The sequence below is a fragment of the Ranitomeya variabilis genome, chromosome 2 (assembly GCF_051348905.1).
Source record: "Ranitomeya variabilis isolate aRanVar5 chromosome 2, aRanVar5.hap1, whole genome shotgun sequence".
Taxonomy (NCBI): domain Eukaryota; kingdom Metazoa; phylum Chordata; class Amphibia; order Anura; family Dendrobatidae; genus Ranitomeya; species Ranitomeya variabilis.
The window spans coordinates 103,436,625-103,456,414 of record NC_135233.1 but is presented as its reverse complement, the minus strand read 5'-3'; the positions used below and the strand labels follow the sequence as shown (position 1 = coordinate 103,456,414).

General features: G+C 46.4%; 1 protein-coding gene across 1 annotated transcript in view; it reads left to right on the top strand.

Annotated features, from left to right (window-relative positions):
• Positions 1-1,473: 1,473 nt before the first annotated feature.
• Positions 1,474-19,790, top strand: part of CFAP36 (cilia and flagella associated protein 36) — a 67,709-nt gene continuing 49,392 nt past the window's right edge. The window contains exon 1 of the mRNA XM_077282775.1: positions 1,474-1,711. Within this exon, the coding sequence (XP_077138890.1) occupies positions 1,609-1,711 (103 nt within the window). The 5' untranslated portion in view covers positions 1,474-1,608. The remainder of the gene's footprint in view (positions 1,712-19,790) is intronic.

The window sequence follows — 19,790 nt, the reverse complement described above, 5'->3', positions numbered from 1 at the left end:
CTGCATCCTCCACCATCTCCGTGCTGCACCCTCCGCCGTCTCTGTGCTGCATCCTCCACCATCTAAGTGTTGCGTCCTCCGCCATCTCCATGCTGCACACTCCGCCGTCTCTGCGCTGCATCCTCTACCATCTCCGTGCTGCATCCTCCACCGTCTCCGTGCTGCACCCTCCGCTGTGCTGCACCCTCCACCATCTCCGTGCTGCATCCTCCGCTGTCTCTGTGCTGCATCCTCCACCATCTCCGTGCTGCATCCTCCACCATCTCCGTGCTGCACCCTCCGCCGTCTCTGTGCTGCATCCTCCGCCATCTTCGTGCTGCATCCTCCGCCATCTCCGTGCTGCACCCTCCGCCGTCTCTGTGCTGCATCCTCCGCCATCTCCGTGCTGCATCCTCCACTGTCTCCGTGCTGCACCCTCCGCCGTCTCTGTGCGGCATCCTCCACCGTCTCCGTGCTGCATTCTCCGCCATCTCAGTGTTGCGTCCTCCGCTGTCTCTGTGGTGCATTCTCCGCTGTCTCAGCCCCATACACACTGAGCAGTTGTCAGGTGCCAGCACATGATCCCATAAAATCCCGACAGAATATGAGAAAGAGACCCCGTACAGATGTGTTTAGGCACCGTGGGTTTTTGGAAAAGTTTCTACAGAAGAAAATTAAGTCCAGTCACATAAATGGCTTCTCTTTGGTGGCCGCACAGATGTCTGCAGGCCCCGGGACACATTAAAGGGAACCTGTCACCCCCAAAATCGAAGGTGAGCTAAGCCCACCGGTATCAGGGGCTTATCTACAGCATTCTGTATCCTGAAAGATGAGAAAAAGAGGTTAGATTATACTTACCCAGGGGTGGTCCCGGTCCAGTTTTGGTCCGATGGGCGTTGCGGTCCGGTCCGGGGCCTCCCATCTTCCTACGATGACGTCCTCTTCTTGTCTTCACGCTGCGGCTCCGGCGTACTTTGTCTACCCTGTTGAGGGCAGAGCAAAGTACTGCAGTGCGCAGGCGCTGGAAAGGTCAGAGAGGCCCTCAACAGGACAGACAAAGTGCGCCTGCGCCGGAGCCGCAGCGTGAAGACAAGAAAAGGACGTCATCGTAAGAAGATGGGAGGCCCCGGACCGGACCGCGACGGCCATCGTACCGGGACCGCCCCGGGTGAGTATAATCTAACCTGTTTTTCTCATCTTTCAGGATACATCGGGGCATCAGACATTCCAGAATGCTGTAGATAAGAACCAGATGGCAGTGGGCTTAGCTCACCCTCGAGTTTGGGGGTGACAGGTTCCCTTTACTGTTATTTTACAAGCATTTTTGCGGCACTTCATGCGAGCAGCTGTATTGCACGGTGCACGGATGCAGCAGAGCGGAGACTTCCCATATTATCACCTGATGACACGCTCAGGTCTCCCACATCCTCAGGCGGAGCCGTTCACCGTGCAGGACGCGCGCTCCCGACTGTTTAGCGTTCGCCGTGACGCCGGTTGTCCAGGAGACGCCTCCGCCCTCAGCCCCTGCGCGCGCACGGCCCCTCACACTCCATCCGGGGTCCTGACTCTAACGACGCAGCCGAGACCCAGAGGAGGTGGCCGGTGTGTGCGGCCGGAGAGCGGCTCCCGATGGCCGAGGACGCAGAGTGGGTGCTGGAGAGCGTGCTGGCCTTCCTCGGCTGCCCGGCCTGGACTGCGCCAGTCAGCGGCTTCATAGAACACAAATGCTCAGGTACCGGGCGCCCCTCTCCCGTCATGCATTGCTGTAATCTGTGCCTGAATACAGCTGTGTGCCCGGTGTACAGCGCTGTGCGGGGGTGTGGGCGGTGACACGGGAAAGTAAGTGAACCCTCTCTAGTCCTTGAGCTTGTAAGTGGGAACAACCACCAAACGTGCATTCACTAACCCCATGCGCCATAATCGCCAACCCCATGCTCCGTGTTAGGCTACTTTCACACTAGCGTTAACTGCAATACGTCGCAAATGCGTCATTTTGTCGAAAATACGCATCCAGCAAAAGTTCTTGCTGGATACGGTTTTTCGTCATAGACTAACATTAGCGACGCATTTGCGACGCATTGCCAAACGTTGCGTCCGTTTTGCGACGCTTGGGCGTGTGGTAGCGGACCGTCAGGAGAAAAAAATGTTACATGTAACGTTTTTTGCTCCCGACGGTCCGCTTTTTCCAACCGCGCATGCGCGGCCAGAACTCCGCCCCCACCTCCCCGCACCTCACAATGGGGCAGCGGATGCGTGGGAAAAATGCATCCGCTGCCCCCGTTGTGCGGCGGAGACCACGCTAGCGTCGGGAACGTTGGCCCGACGCACAGCGACGGGTTGTTCCCGACGCTAGTGTGAAAGTAGCCTTAGCCGAACCCATGCGCCGTATTCACTAACCCCATGCTCCGTGTTCGCCAATCCCATGCGCTGTGTTCGCCGACCCCATGCACCGTATTCACCAACCCCATGCTCCGTGTTTGCCGACCCCATGTGCCGTATTCACTAACCCCATGCTCCGTGATCGCCGACCCCATGCGCCGTGATCACCCACCCCATGCTCCGTGTTCGCCGACCCCATGCACCGTATTCACTAACCCCATGCTCCGTGATCGCCGACCCTATGCGCCCTGATCACCCACCCCATGCTCCGTGTTCGCCGAACCCATGCTCCTTTTTCCACTTTTGTCTTTTTTTATTATTGTTTAAAAAAAAAAAAAAAAAAGAATCTCTTTAGTTTTAGGTCCTTACATTTGTGTGTCTGTAACTTTTGTTTACTTTTCCTTTTTTCGACTCCCTGAGCATCATAAAGATCTCTGGGACAACTCATTTTTTCTATTTCTTTCTTTGTCCTTGTTGTGCATTTTTCCATTGTAGCTAAGGCATCCATATGACCCTAGTCACAAGGTAAACCAGCCCCACGTCACTGGCAGAGCTGGCGAGCAGATGTCCAGTGGTCATAGGTCTCCGGCATTACTGATGCTTCTGTACACTACATAACGCTCACCGAGAGCTCAGTGCACAGTAAAGGAGACCGCAGAAGCCGTAATACCTGGTAACAACTGCTTTTGGGTGCTGACCTAATTCTGTGCTGAAAACTTACAATGATATGTGATTAAAGCCCGGGACCAAGTGCCGTAATTTATGATGCTGGATCATTATCATGTGGCATTTGAATGGGTTATTAACAGGGGACAATTTGGTCACACAGAGGAAATATGGGGGTCCCCTTTATCAGGAAGAGTAAAGAGTGGCTGCAGAGCATGAACCGGTTAATATCTTATAGCGGAGATGTTGTGAGCGCCGTGTAATGCCTGATTGGGTAATGTGTCCTCAGTGCTCTGGTCCCAAAGTGATAAAAATTAATAATGGCGACCCACTCGAGATGTGCTGTACGCTGGGAGTAGCTGAAGTTTTCTGAGTTCGAATCCAATCTACCACACAGCCGGACAATGTTAGCAGTGATTGGACAATGTCAGAGTGTGCAGGACGGACACCCAAGTGATAACAACCAGTTGTCAATTTAGGCCTTACTCCGATATCCTTGATAGAACACATACTCAGTATAATCTATGGAGCTGTTCATACGTTCCCTTCACCCATGATAGCACACCTGAGAAAGGGATCGGCCCACCAAAGACAGAAACCTACGGAATAAAAGGATGACATCATTCCCCCGCATCAGTTGGTTTCCTGTCCTTGAGCGAAACCTTGTACTGAATTCCTGCGGTGATGATAGAAGGTAAAAGTCTTATCCAGCCATATCACGGCATTTGGGAAAGAAGGCTACATGACTGTGGCCCTGGACTTCAGGTCTCTGGAAGCACCGTTCACAGTGGGCTCCAGTGTACGTGGGGGCGGCAGAGACTTAAGATACCTTCACACATAACGATTTCATTAACGATATCGTTGCAACGTCACGCTTTTTTGTGACGTAGCAACGATCCCGCTAACAATCTCGTTATGTGTGACAGCGACCAACGATCAGGCCCCTGCTGGGAGATCGTTGGTCGTAGGGAATGATCAGGACCTTTTTTTGGTCGCTGATCACCCGCTGTCATCGCTGGATCGGCGTGTGTGTCGCCGATCCAGCGATGTGTTCACTTGTAACCAGGGTAAACATCGGGTTACTAAGCGCAGGGCCGCGCTTAGTAACCCGATATTTACCCTGGTTACCATTGTAAAAGTTTAAAAAAAAAAAACCACTACATACTCACATTCCGATGTCTGTCACATCCCCCGCCGTCAGCTTCCCGCACTGACTGTCAGTGCCGGCCGTAAAGAAGAGCACAGCGGTGATGTCACCGCTGTGCTCTGCTTTACGGCCGGCGCTGACACAGTCAGTGCAAGAAGCTGACGGCGGGGGATGTGACAGACATCGGAATGTGAGTATGTGGTTTTTTTTTTTTAACTTTTACAATGGTAACCAGGGTAAATATCGGGTTACTAGCGCGGCCCTGCGTATCGCTGGTCGTGATCGTTGGTAAGTCGTTTAGTGTAACGGTACCTTTAATAAGATTTGATAACAAAACCAGGCAACATATCAGATACACAGATGGGGGTGAAAGCACAAAATAGTGCAAAACTACCCCCTGCCTAAAGCAAAACCAACTCCATGAATAACATGCAAAAAGGAGAAAACTGGGAGCAGATAGGTATAAATATAATACAAAGTACTTTATTAGATAACACACAAGTTACATGCTTGATAGCAAGATACATAAAAACATATTAGCAACGCATAGAATGCCCAAGGATGGGAATAAAAGGAGGGAGACACCCCCGGTGTGCGCTGTTAGAGGAGATCACCACATGCTAACATACAGTGTATAAAGGGTATGCTGCTGTATATCCAAAGCAATAGTAGCATAAAGACGCCATGTGGCGGTTGGAAAGGTATTTAGCTAGCAGCACTTACCCAAAGAGGAATCTCCAATGCAGGGCACACCGGGTGGGATCCACAAGACGCAACCCCCGACGCGCGTTTCGCCCGCTGAAAGGATGGCCATCATATTATATTTATACCTATCTGCTCCCAGTTTTCTCCTTTTTGCACTTTAATAAGATTTGTTGCATATCTCTAACCGCCACAGGGGGGTTTATTCCCCCCCCCCTTTTTTTTTTAAATTAAAACAAAAACAGACCGTTCATTCAGAACTGTCATCAATCTGAAGAACCTAACCAGTGGATAAAAAATCAGACCTTCAAAATGGAATCGGTAAGCACGGCCATAAAGCTACTGTTTCACGATTGTGTCATGGTGGTCATTGACTTAAAGGATGCTTATTATCACATTCAGATTCATCTAGATCATCAAAAGTGCCTGAGAGTTGCCAGTCTGTCAGTGGCTCCAAGAATCTTCACCAAAGTAATAGCCAAGGTGATTGTCTACCTTCGTGTCTGTAACACCATTACTGTTCCTTACCTAAATGACTTCCTGATAGTGGGGAAATCAGAGGAGCGCTGTGCAACACAACTGGAAGATGTAAGAGTCATCTTAGAAGTTCTTGGCTGGATTTTAAACACAAGAATACAATCATTCATGGGCCTCATTCTAAACTCCAAACTTCAGATTTGTCTTTTGAAAACAGAATAGACAAGGTAGTAGACCTTGCCTCACAGCAATTGAAGTTCCAAAAATGACCCTAAATAAGGCAATGTTCCTGTTAGGAACTCTAACATCCTGCATCCCAGGGGTTGATGTGGGCTCAGCTCCACATGAGGCAGCTTCAGTGGTAAATTTTGTCTACACAGAGGTTGCTAAAAGGATATTTAGAAGAGAAGGTGGAACTTTAGAAACCTGAAACTCCCTCTGGTGGTGGACAGACAGGGCAAACCTAACATCAGGGGTCAGATAGATAAAGCCAGTGAGTGACATGATCACAACCGATGCGAGCAATTCAGGTGGGGGGGAACACCTGAAAGATCACACAATTCGCAGTCACTTTCCGAGAGGGGTCAATCGTCAAACCTGAAAGAGTAGGGGCTGTTGAAAGAGCTCTAAATGGCTTTCTTTCCTCCTTGCTCACTATGTCCGTGTCCAGTCAGAGAACCGAGCTACAGTGACGTATATCCACCACCATGGGGAACAAGGTCCCACTCCCTAATGAAAGCAGCAGACAAACTCTTCCAGCTGCCAGAGCAAGACTTTCTGTCCCTAACAGCGCTGCACATAAAGGGGCATATAACACCAAGGGAGACTGCCTAGTCTGCACGAGACTGAAACATGGGGAATAGAGCCTAAACTCCCAGATGTTTCAGCAGATAGTTCACTTGTGGGGGTTGCCAGAAATAGACTTGTTTGCCGACAAACAGAACAGGAAGGTGAAAAAATGTTGTTCACTGAACTCAAGGGAAAACCCTTATGCAGTAGATGCCCTTCACATCCCTTGGAACATCATGATTGCCTATACCTTTCCTCCCATAGCTATGATCCCAGCAGTCTAGAAGAAGATCACGGAGGATCAGGCGAGAGTGATTCTGATTGCACCTTTCTGGCCAAGAATACCATGGTTTTCCCTATTAAGGATAATGTCAATGTCAGATCCATGGATCCTGCCAGAGATCTCAGACCTTGTCACTCAGGGTCCAGTATGCCACACTCAAGTGAAGGGCTTCCTTGTAGCAGCAATGAATGTGAGAGGGCAGTGTTTAGTCGGAAAGGTTTTTTTTTTCTTAGGGTTAGTCTCCACTTTGCTAAAGAGCAGAAAGCCTTTAACACCAAAAATTTACAGCAGGACGTGGACAAAATGTCTGGAATTTTCAGGGACAGCTTTAGGAAAGAAGGCTCCAGTCGGTTCCATCTTAGAGTTCTTTCAGAGGGGTTTGAGCTGGAGTTGGCTACTATTACCCTCAAGTTTGAGGATTCAGCCTTGGGTACATTATACAGCTATAATCTCACGGCTAATAAGTGGGTATCAAGGTTTATAAAATCCTGTGATAGATCCAGGCCAGTCCCAATTCCAGAGATTCCCTCATGGGATTTAAACTTAGTACTGAAAGCATTGACCAAAAATCCATTTGAGCCTTTACAGCAGGGATGGGGAATGTCCGTGCAGCCACTTTTATTGGCCGCGGGTTCTTTAATTCTGCAGAGGTGCATGTGGACGACCGCTCTGTGGCCCGTCGCCGCCCCATCATAGACGCCGATACAGTTGAAAATCAGTGATGGAGGAGAGAGCGCCAGATGCTCCCTCTCCCATCACTTCCCCTCTGCTTGTGACTCAGCCGGCGCGCGATGACGTCACTTCATCATGCGCCGGTCTGTATTAGGAGTGGAGCCAATGAGACCGGAGCAGCAGAGCCAAGAGCAGCGCGGGGAACGAGGAGGAGTGAGTGAGTGTGTGTATGTCTGCACTATACTGTGTTTTGGGGAGCTGCACCTGCACTATACTGTGTTGATGGGGAGCTGCACTGTACTGTGTGTTGATGGGAGCTGCACTGTACTGTGTATTGGGGGAATCTGCACTATACTGTGTGTGGGGGGGAGCTGCAGTGGCTCCTGTGTTATCACTGGGTACAATGGCCTCTCACTTTACAGCACTGCTGCGTGAGAATTGTCCCACGCAGCGGTGCTGCAAGTGACAGTATGAACTATACTGTACTCACAGTGGCAGAGGGATACCTTCCGTCATTGTATCCCGGAGTGTTATGTTTGGCTGGTGGTTAGGAGCACTAGAAATGACCAGATGAGCAAACTAGCAATACAGGACGAGCTCTGGGAAGTGGGAGCTCTGCTGACCGCAACCCCTAATCCTATCACAACAACTAGAAATAGCCGTGGAGCGTTCCTGACTCTGCCTAGACGCCTCTTCACAGCCTAAGAGCTAACTACCCATAAAGAGAAATTCCCCAAAGAAATAGGCAGCCCCCACATATATTGACTGTGAGTTAAGATGGAAGTCACAAACACAGGAATGAAATAGATTTCAGCATAGGAGGCCAGACTAACTAAACAGACAGAGGATAGAAAAGGTATCTTTGCGGTCAGCATAAAAAACTAACAAAAAACCACGCAGAGTGTGCAAAAGAAACCACCGACTCACGGCGCGGTGGTGCCACTCTGCATCCCAGAGCTTCCAGCTAATAAGATTAAATCATAATAGCAAGCTGGACAAAAACACAGTGGTAACAAATAAGCTAGCAGGGACTTAGCTTTTGCTGAGATAGACAGGTCATCTGAAAGATCCAAAAGAACTGAACCAGTACTAGGACATTGACAGCTGGCATCAAGTAAAGATCTGAGTGTAGTTAAATAGAGCAGCCAGCCAAGGCCTGAACGAGATCAGCTGGAGAAGGAATCTAAGAACCAGCAGCTCCACTCAGCCACCAGAGGGAGTCCATGAACAGAACTCACCGAAGTACCATTCATAACCACAGGAGGGAGCTCGAGAACAGAATTCACAACAGTACCCCCCCTTGAGGAGGGGTCACCGAACCCTCACCAGAGCCTCCAGGCCGCTCCGGACGAGCCAAATGAAAGGCACGAACAAGATCGGCAGCATGTACATCAGAGGCAACTACCCAGGAATTATCCTCCTGACCATAACCTTTCCACTTGACTAGATACTGAAGTTTCCGTCTCGAAATACGAGAATCCAAAATCTTCTCCACCACATACTCCAACTCCACCTCAACCAACACCGGGGCAGGAGGATCAACGGAGGGAACCATAGGAGCCACATATCTCCGCAACAACGACCTATGGAACACATTATGGATGGCGAAAGAAGCTGGAAGGTCCAAACGAAATGACACAGGATTAATAATTTCAGAAATCTTATAAGGACCAATGAAACGAGGCTTAAACTTAGGAGACGAAACCTTCATAGGAACAAAACGAGACGACAACCAAACCAAATCCCCAACACGAAGTCGGGGACCAACACAGCGACGGCGGTTAGCGAAACGTTGAGCCTTCTCCTGGGACAATGTCAAATTGTCCACTACGTGAGTCCAAATTTGCTGCAACCTGTCCACCACGGAATTCACACCAGGACAGTCCGAAGGCTCAACCTGCCCTGAAGAAAAACGAGGGTGGAAACCAGAATTACAGAAAAAGGGTGAAACCAAAGTGGCCGAGCTGGCCTGATTATTAAGGGCGAACTCAGCCAAAGGCAAGAAGGACACCCAATTGTCCTGATCAGCAGAAACAAAGCATCTCAGATATGTTTCCAAAGTCTGATTGGTTCGTTCGGTTTGGCCATTTGTCTGAGGATGGAAAGCTGAAGCAAAAGACAAATCAATGCCCATCTTAGCACAAAAGGACCGCCAAAATCTTGAAACAAACTGGTAACCTCTGTCCGACACGATGTTCTCCGGAATGCCATGTAAACGAACCACATGCTGGAAAAACAATGGAACCAAATCAGAGGAGGAAGGCAATTTAGGCAAAGGTACCAAATGGACCATCTTAGAGAAGCGATCACAAACCACCCAGATAACTGACATCCTCTGAGAGACAGGGAGATCCGAAATAAAATCCATGGAAATATGCATCCAGGGCCTTTTCGGGACTGGCAAGGGCAAAAGCAACCCACTGGCACGAGAACAGCAGGGCTTAGCCCGAGCACAAGTCCCACCGGACTGCACAAAAGAACGCACAACTCGTGACAAGGAAGGCCACCAAAAGGATCTAGCCACCAAATCTCTGGTACCAAAGATTCCAGGATGACCAGCCAACACCGAACAATGAACCTCAGAGATAACTCTACTAGTCCATCTATCAGGGACAAACAGCTTCTCCGCTGGGCAACGGTCAGGTCTATCAGCCTGAAACTCCTGCAGCACCCGCCGCAAATCAGGGGAGATGGCAGACAAAATTACCCCCTCTTTGAGAATACCAGCCGGCTCAGGAACTCCCGGAGAATCAGGCACAAAACTCCTTGAAAGGGCATCAGCCTTCACATTCTTAGAACCCGGAAGGTACGAAACCACAAAATTGAAGCGGGAGAAAAACAGCGACCATCGAGCCTGTCTAGGATTCAACCGCTTGGCAGACTCGAGATAAGTCAGATTCTTGTGATCCGTCAAGACCACCACGCGATGTTTGGCTCCTTCAAGCCAATGTCGCCACTCCTCGAACGCCCACTTCATAGCCAACAACTCTCGATTACCCACATCATAATTGCGCTCAGCAGGCGAAAACTTTCTAGAAAAGAAAGCACATGGTTTCATCACAGAGCCATCAGAACCTCTTTGAGACAAAACAGCCCCTGCTCCAATCTCAGAAGCATCCACCTCGACCTGAAACGGGAGCGAAACATCTGGCTGACACAACACAGGGGCAGAAGAAAAACGACGCTTCAGCTCCTGAAAAGCCTCAATGGCCGCAGAGGACCAATTGACCACATCAGCACCTTACTTGGTCAAATCAGTCAATGGTTTAACAACACTAGAAAAATTAGCGATGAAGCGACGGTAAAAATTAGCAAAGCCCAGAAATTTCTGAAGGCTCTTCACAGAAGTAGGCTGAGTCCAATCATAAATGGCCTGAACTTTAACAGGGTCCATCTCGATAGTAGAAGGGGAAAAAATGAAGCCCAAAAATGAAACCTTCTGAACTCCAAAGAGGCATTTAGAACTCTTCACAAACAAGGAATGAGCACGAAGGACCTGGAACACCATTCTGACCTGCTTCACATGAGACTCCCAATCGTCCGAAAAGACCAAAATATCATCCAAATATACAATCATGAATCTATCCAGATACTTTCGGAAGATGTCATGCATAAAGGACTGAAACACAGATGGAGCATTAGAAAGCCCTAATGGCATCACCAAGTACTCAAAATGGCCCTCGGGCGTATTAAATGTTGTTTTCCATTCATCAGACAGTAGCGGCAAAGGGTACTGAAATTTGACGGTGATTTTATTAAGAAGGCGGTAATCTATACAAGGTCTCAGAGAACCATCCTTCTTGGCCACAAAAAAGAACCCTGCTCCCAACGGTGACGACGACGGGCGAATATGCCCTTTCTCCAAGGACTCCTTTATATAACTCCGCATTGCAGCGTGTTCTGGCACAGATAAATTGAACAGTCGACCCTTCGGAAACTTACTACCAGGAATCAAATTAATAGCACAATCGCAATCCCTATGAGGAGGTAGGGCACTGGATTTGGGCTCATCAAATACATCCCGGTAATCTGACAAGAACTCAGGGACTTCAGAAGGATGGGAAGACGAAATAGACAACAATGGGACATCCCCATGTACCCCTTGACAACCCCAACTGGATACAGACATTGATTTCCAATCCAATACAGGATTATGGACCTGTAGCCATGGCAAACCCAAAACGACCACATCATGCAGATTATGCAACACCAAAAAGTGAATATCCTCCTGATGTGCAGGAGCCATGCACACGGTCAATTGAGTCCAGTACTGAGGCTTATTCTTGGCCAAAGGTGTAGCATCAATTCCTCTCAATGGAATAGGATACTGCAAGGGCTCCAAGAAAAAACCACAGCGCCTGGCAAACTCCAAGTCCATCAAATTCAGGGCAGCGCCTGAATCCACAAATGCCATAACAGAATAGGATGACAAAGAGCAAATCAGAGTAACGGACAAAATAAATTTTGGCTGTACAGTACCAATGGTGGCAGACCTAGCGAACCGTTTAGTGCGCTTAGGACAATCAGAGATAGCATGAGTGGAGTCACCACAGTAAAAACACAGCCCATTCTGACGTCTGTATTCTTGCCGTTCAGCTCTGGTCAAGGTCCTATCACATTGCATAGGCTCAAGCTTCTGCTAACACCGCCAAATGGTGCACATTTTTGCGCTCACGTAAGCGTCGATCGATCTAAGTGGCCAAGGACATAGACTCATTCAGACCAGCAGGCGTGGGGAATCCCACCATAACATCCTTAAGGGCTTCAGAAAGACCCTTTCTGAAAATTGCAGCCAGGGCACACTCATTCCACTGAGTAAGCACAGACCACTTTCTGAACTTCTGACAATATACCTCCGCTTCATCCTGACCCTGACACAAAGCCAGCAAAATTTTCTCTGCCTGATCCACTGAATCTGGTTCATCATAAAGCAATCCAAGCGCCAGAAAAAACGCATCTACATTACGCAATGCAGGATCTCCTGGCGCAAGGGAAAATGCCCAGTCTTGAGGGTCGCCACGTAGCAAAGAAATAATGATTTTTACTTGCTGAATGGGGTCACCAGAGGAGCGGGGTTTCAAAGCAAAAAACAGTCTACAATTATTTTTGAAATTCAGGAACTTAGATCTATCCCCAGAAAACAAATCAGGAATTGGAATTCTGGGTTCTAACATCGGGTTCTGAACTACATAATCTTGTATGCTTTGTACCCGTGCAGTGAGTTGATCCACACAAGAGGACAGACCTTGAATGTCCATATCTACACCTGTGTCCTGAACCACCCAGAGGTTAAGGGGAAAAGAAATACAAAACACACTGCAGAGAAAAAAAAATGGTCTCAGAACTTCTCTTATCCCTCTATTGAGATGCATTAACACTTTGTTGGCCAGCTGTACTGTTATGTTTGGCTGGTGGTTAGGAGCACTAGAAATGACCAGATGAGCAAACTAGCAATACAGGACGAGCTCTGGGAAGTGGGAGCTCTGCTGACCGCAACCCCTAATCCTATCACAACAACTAGAAATAGCCGTGGAGCGTTCCTGACTCTGCCTAGATGCCTCTTCACAGCCTAAGAGCTAACTACCCCTAAAGATAGAAAATTCTGCCTACCTTGCCTCAGAGAAATTCCCCAAAGAAATAGGCAGCCCCCACATATATTGACTGTGAGTTAAGATGGAAGTCACAAACACAGGAATGAAATAGATTTCAGCATAGGAGGCCAGACTAACTAAACAGACAGAGGATAGAAAAGGTATCTTTGCGGTCAGCATAAAAAACTAACAAAAAACCACGCAGAGTGTGCAAAAGAAACCACCGCACCGACTCACGGCGCGGTGGTGCCACTCTGCATCCCAGAGCTTCCAGCTAATAAGATTAAATCATAATAGCAAGCTGGACAAAAACACAGTGGTAACAAATAAGCTAGCAGGGACTTAGCTTTTGCTGAGATAGACAGGTCATCTGAAAGATCCAAAAGAACTGAACCAGTACTAGGACATTGACAGCTGGCATCAAGTAAAGATCTGAGTGTAGTTAAATAGAGCAGCCAGCCAAGGCCTGAACGAGATCAGCTGGAGAAGGAATCTCAGAACCAGCAGCTCCACTCAGCCACAAGAGGGAGTCCATGAACAGAACTCACCGAAGTACCATTCATAACCACAGGAGGGAGCTCGAGAACAGAATTCACAACACCGGAGCCCCTGGAGAGCGGTAGCATCTGCCGATGTGACAGCTCACTACGGGAGATCGTTATGGGAGACTCATTATTACATGGATTACATTGCATCAGGGAGTATACTGTTTGTTTATTATTTTTATTTTTTTTACGGGTGATCAAGAACTTTGGGGATTAGCTGTATGGTGAGTATATACTGTATGTTGTATGTACTGTATGTCTATATGTGTATGTGTTTTTTTTGTTTGTTTTTTTCTACACTTGAACACAGTAGCCGGATGATGGGACTACTACTGTCCCATCATCCGGCTAGCTGTCACTGTAGCAGGCATAGCCGCATGGGACTAGTAGTCCCATTGGAAAATGCCTGACACACACACACAGCCCCACACAGACACACACAGCCCAGCGCACACACACAGACACACACAGCCCCGCACATCTTCTCTGCACACACACACATTCTCCACCCACACACACAGTATCCGCCCACACACTTCCTCCTCCCGATCTGCAGAGTTTCTCGCAGGCACATCCGCAGCAAAACCGCAGATCTTTTTTAAACCTGCGGTTTTGCTGCGGATTGCCCTGACACAATGGAAGTCAATGGATGCGGAAACGCTGCAGATCCGCAAAAAGAATTGACATGCTGCGGAAAAAAAAAGCTGTGATTCCTCAAATTTTTTTCCGCAGCATGTGCACACCAAATGTCAATTTCACATTGACTATTATTGCTTGTGCACTACACTGCGGATTTGATGCCATTCTGCGTGTCCAAAAACACTGCGGATCCGCATCAAAATCTGCAACGTGTGCACATAACCTAAGCCTGTTTTCACCTTCATGACCAGGCCAAATATTACAAATCTGACCAGTGTCACTTTGTGTGGTAATAACTCTGGAACGGTTCAATGGATCCCACTGATTCTGAGCTTGTTTTTTGTGACATATTGTACTCATGACAATATAACATTTCTTCGATATGACTTGTTTATTTGTGATAAAAATTGAACTTTGGGGAAAATTTGGCAATTTTTCTAGCTTTGAATTTTTATGCCCTTAAATCAGAGAAATATGTCACATAAAATAGTTAATAAATAACATTTCCCACATGTCTACTTTACATCAGCACAATTTTTGAAACAACGTTTTTTTGCTAGGAAGTTAAAAGGGGAGAAAAGTTAACCAGCAATTTCTCATTTTTTACAACAGCATTTACAAGACCATTTTTTTAGGGACCACATCACATTTGAAGTGACTTTGAGGGGCCTATATGACAGAAAATGCACATAAGTGACACCAAAAACTGCACCCCTCAAGGTGCTCAAAAAACTTCTTGACTGTGGATTACCCCTTCAAGCGCTTCACATGAATTACTGGAATGTGGGAAAAAATTAACATTTAACTTTGTTTTCACAAAAAAATCTTATTTTACACTCCCTGACAGAAGTTATGTCGCTTATTTATCCATGTTATGTAAATAAAAGCTTATAACCGGACGTTAAATTCATCCATTGGTTGCATAAAATTTAATTATTCTTTTGAAAGCTGAAACCCTCCGAAATGTGGATTAGGTTAAGAAAATAAATTGGCATCAATGCAGAGATATTGATCAGTTAATGGACACAGAATGGTCAGATTTTGGCAAGACAAGTTTTGTTGCCCACAGAAAGTAATGTGATATTCAAACAAATAATTAACTTAAAATACAAATATATGTTGCATAACATTGGTGAATGAAGTTGTGGTGCTATTAGTCATATTTAATATTTTGTGTGACTTTCATGAGCTTGAAGGACTGCATCCATGCGGTTCAACAATGATTCATACTTAATGAAGTCATGAGGGATAGCAAAGAATGCAGTCTTACATGCCTCCCAGAGTTCATCTAGATTCTTTGGTTTTGTCTTCCAAGCTTCCTCTTTCATCCTACCCCAAACATGCTCAATGATGTTCATGTCTGGTGACTGGGCTGGCCAGTCCTTGAGCACCTTGATCTTTTTTGCCTGGGGGAACTTTGTTGTAGAGATGGATGTATGAGATGGAACACCATCCTGCTGCAGAATTTGACCCCTTTTATGAATTGGAATATAAGAGGTAGTAAATACTTCTTGATATTTTAGGCTATTGATATTGCCTTCCACCTTTCAAATGTTTCGCACACCCCCATACTGAATGTAACCCCAGACCATGATCTTTCCACCACCAAATTTAACTGTTTTGTGGGTGTATTTTGGATCCATACGGACTCCAGTAGGTCTCCTGCAGTATTTGCGGCGGCTGTGGTGTAATTCTACTGAAGATTCATCAGAGAAATCCACCTTCTGCCACTTTTCCAGCGTCCATCTGTTTAGCAGGCTCTGGGACTTTGCAAATGCCACACGGTTTTTTATTTGCCTTTTGCTTAGTGCTGGCTTCTGGGCACTGATTCGACCATGGAGGTCATTTTGAGACAGAATCCTACAAACTGTTCTACTTGACACAGGGACTTAAGATGACCAGAACTGTTGGAGCTCTGCTGCAGTGGAAGAGGGGCTTGCTTTGGATTTTCTAACCAACAAACGTTCCTCCTGAGCAGTTGTCTTGTGGGGTCTGCCGGACCTGGGCTTGTCAAACACATCTCCAGTCTCTTCAAATCTTTTTTTAATTCTTTGTACTTGATGCTAAGACACATTAAAGGTGCCAGCCACCTCTGTAGTGGATCTGGTCTTCAGCCTCTTGATAATCCAGGCTTTGGTCGCAGGGTGGATTTTTGGCATGTTGTCAGAGCTCAAGTTGCAGTTCAAGTGAAGGTCTGGGGTGCTCGGTTTCTTTTTATACAGACACACACTAATTAACCGATCATTTACTGAGCACAGGTGAGGATGTAAACTAGGATTGGGTGCATTATATGACCGGGCGACAAAACTTTTGTCTTTCCAAAATCTGACCATTCTGTGTCCATTAACTGATCAATATTTCTGCGTTGATGCCAATTTATTTTCTTAACCTAAACCACATTTCGGAGAGTTTCAGCTTTCAAAAGAATAATTTATACAACCAATGGATGAATTTAACTTCAGGTTATAAGCTTTTATTTACATGGATAAGCGACATAACTTCTGTCAGGGAGTGTAGACCCAATTTTTTTTTATTTTCACAAAGGTAACAGGATAAAATGGACCCCAAAATTTCTCTGAGTACGCCGTTACCCCATATGTGGGGGAAAAACCACTGTTTGGATGCACGGCAGGGCTCGAAAGGGAAGCAACACTGCTTTTTCAAAATGAAAATTGGCTAGAATCAAAATGATGTGTATAAACAGTAGAAACCCCCCACAAGTGACCCCATTTTGGAAACTAGACCCCCCCCCCCCCCGATCTAGTGTTTCCTGGTATGTAAATTGTATAATGCAGCGGCATACGTAAGTTGTGTAGAGTGCATCAGGTTGGCATAGTGAGTTATGCCAGTCAGAAATGAATTTAGTAGTCCGTGGATGTGTGGTACAGTGTGAAGCATTCTTTTATACACAGGCCAGTTTTATCGGGGCAGGTGTCGCATTAAGTGTCATTGCATATCCCCGTTCTGTAAAACACTTGGCACCATTTTTTTGCAACCTTCCTTTCCTTGTGGTTTGAGGGTGCGTGTCCACTGTCCGGATTGACGGCGCTTTGGACGGAGCGGAAAAACCGCTCAGCCCAAAGCGCCGCCCCCTTCTGTACGCACGGTGATTCCAGATGTATTCATTGCACACATTCGGAATCGCCGCACCCCATACATAGGACCCTGTTATTTTCCTTGCGTCGACGGAGCGTCGACTCAAAGGTAAATAGACATGCTGCATTCTAAAAAGACGCTCCGCATGTCAGTAAACGCCGGGCCACCGGATGAGTATTTGCATACATAGTGGAGACGGGATTTCATAAAATCCCCTCCACTATGCTGTAACATCTGGACACTGCGGGTTGAATGCTGCGGTTGTACGCAGCGTTCAGTCCGCAGGTAATCCGGATGTAATCCGGCCCGTGGACAAATACCCTGAAGGATTTCCCCAGGAAATGTTGGCCTGGTACAATACAAGCACCTTCAGTGCCAGAAGTACTGGGTCCTGCTCCTTCCTGACTTCAAAAGATTAATCATAGAATGTTAAGAGTTGGCAGGAACCTTAAGGGTCATCGTGTCCAACTCCCTGCTCAATGCAGGCAGGATTCACTAAACTATCTCAGATGTCTGTCCAGCCTCTGTTTGAAGACTTCCATTGAAAGAGAACTCGCCACCTCTCGTTTCAGCCTGTTCTACTCATTGATCACCCTCACTGTCAAAAAGTTTTTTCTAATATTTAATCTGTATCTTCTCCCTTTTCAGTTTCATTCCATTGCTTCCCATGTTGCCATGTTCAAATGAGAATAATGACGATCCCTTTACACTGTGACTTACCTGCATATATTTGTAGACGGCTGTAAAGTCTCCTCTTAGCCTTCTTTTTTGCAAGCTAAACATTCCCAGATCCTTTGACTGTTTTTTTGCAGGTCATACTTTGACGTCCATTCACCATCCTGGTAGCTCTTCTCTGAACTTTCAATATCTTTTTTTTAAATGTGGTGCCCAGAACAGGATGTAGTATTCCAGATGAGGCCAGACCAAGGAGGAGTAGAGGGGGATAATTAAGTTACGTGATCTAGTCTCTATGCTTCTCTTAATACATCCTAGAACTGTTTGCCTTTTTTGCTGTTGTATCACATCACACTGTTGACTCATGCAGTCTGTGATCTATTAGCATACCCAAGTTTTTTTCACACGTGTTGTTGCTTAGTTCTATTCCTCCCATTCTGTAGATGCAATTTTAGATTTTCTTGTCCAGATGTAGAATCTTGCATATGTCCCTGTTAAATACCATTCTATTAGTCGCTGCCCACTGTTCAAGCTTATCTGGATCCTTCTAAATCATGTCCCTGTCTTCTCTGGAGTTAGCTATCTCTCCTAGCTTTCCATCTTCTGCAAATTTGATTAGTTTACCTTCAGTTCCCTTATCAAGATCATTTACAAAAATGTTGAACAACACTGGGGCCAACCAGTGTGCAACCATCTATTACCACTCCTTGAGTACGATCACTGAGCCAGTTATGAATCCTCTTTTAACTGTAGCCTTATCAATCCCATACTTGGTCATTTTTTCAATAAGGATAGTATATGATACTTATTGAAGTCGAGATATACTATATCTACTTCATTTCCCTGATTCACCCAGTCAGTGATTCCATCATAGAAGGAAAATAGATTAGTCTGGCATGACTTGTTTGCTACAAACCCATGCGGACTCTGGTTAATAATGTAGTCTTATCCAAGTACTTGCATACATGCTGTTTAATAATTTGTTCAAAGATCTTTCCTGGTATAAAAGTAAGGTTCACTGGCCTGTAATTTCCTGGCTCCATCTTTCCTTTTTTGTAGGTGGGCCAACATTTGCTCTTCTCCAAATCTCTGGGACTGCTACTGTTCTCCAGGATTTTTCAAAGATTCTGGCTCGTGGTTCTGCTATTTGTTAATTTGCTAACTCTTTCAATAGCCCAGGGTGTAATTCATTTGGACCAGGACATTTAAAATCATTTAATTTAGCTGTGTTCCCTCACCATCTCTCTGTTTACCGATAGTGTGGTTTCTTTTATTCCTTCAATGGCACAGTGAAGATCAGTTGATGTTACATTTGCTTTCTTAGAAAACACAGATTCAAAATAGGAATTTAAAAGTAAAAACAAACATAATTTTTGGCCACTTTCCCCCTTTTCATCCTGTAAAAATCCAATAGCATATTTGACTTTCCTTGTGCTTTCGGGCCCTGATCATTACCCCACACAACTGAAGGTACAACGTATTGGTCTGTCCTGCACATCGTGATAGCACATAAGCGTTGTACATGCACATCTTGCATATCCGTAAGATGTATACGACCAGCTTCTTGTACCAAACCATGGCATTTCTCATGGCACTGTACAGCTGGAGGACTTAATCAGAGAGCAACTCTTCCCATGTTCTTGTTGTACCCCAGTACACAGTCTGATTTGGTGACCTGTGTAGAGATACCTCGTACAGTGATGGGTGAGCTGCCATCACCATATATGGTGGTCAAGAAAAGGACATCGCTCTTGTACTTGACCACCAGTATGTTTTTGCCACATTGGCCTCTGCTCTCACTCTTTCTGAGCAGCTGCCCAATTAGTGTCTTAGGGAGGCCTCTCTGATTTTTGCAGACAGTATTGCATGCTGCTTTAGCTCATTCAGAGAAAGACTCAAGAGTGGGATGCTGGTATAAACGTTATTTATCTAGAGGGGATAACCTTGATCCAGCAGTGGGTGCACCAAATCTCACACAATTTTCCCACTCACTCTCAGGACAAAGGGTTCAATCTGGATGTCCTTCTCTTCATAAACTCTAAACCTGTGGGTGTACCTTGAGGTACTCACTCACAGCTTGTGGAGTATAATTCCATACCTGGGCAGGTATTGCCAGTTTTGACCCTCCCCTTGAAATGTATTAGAGACTC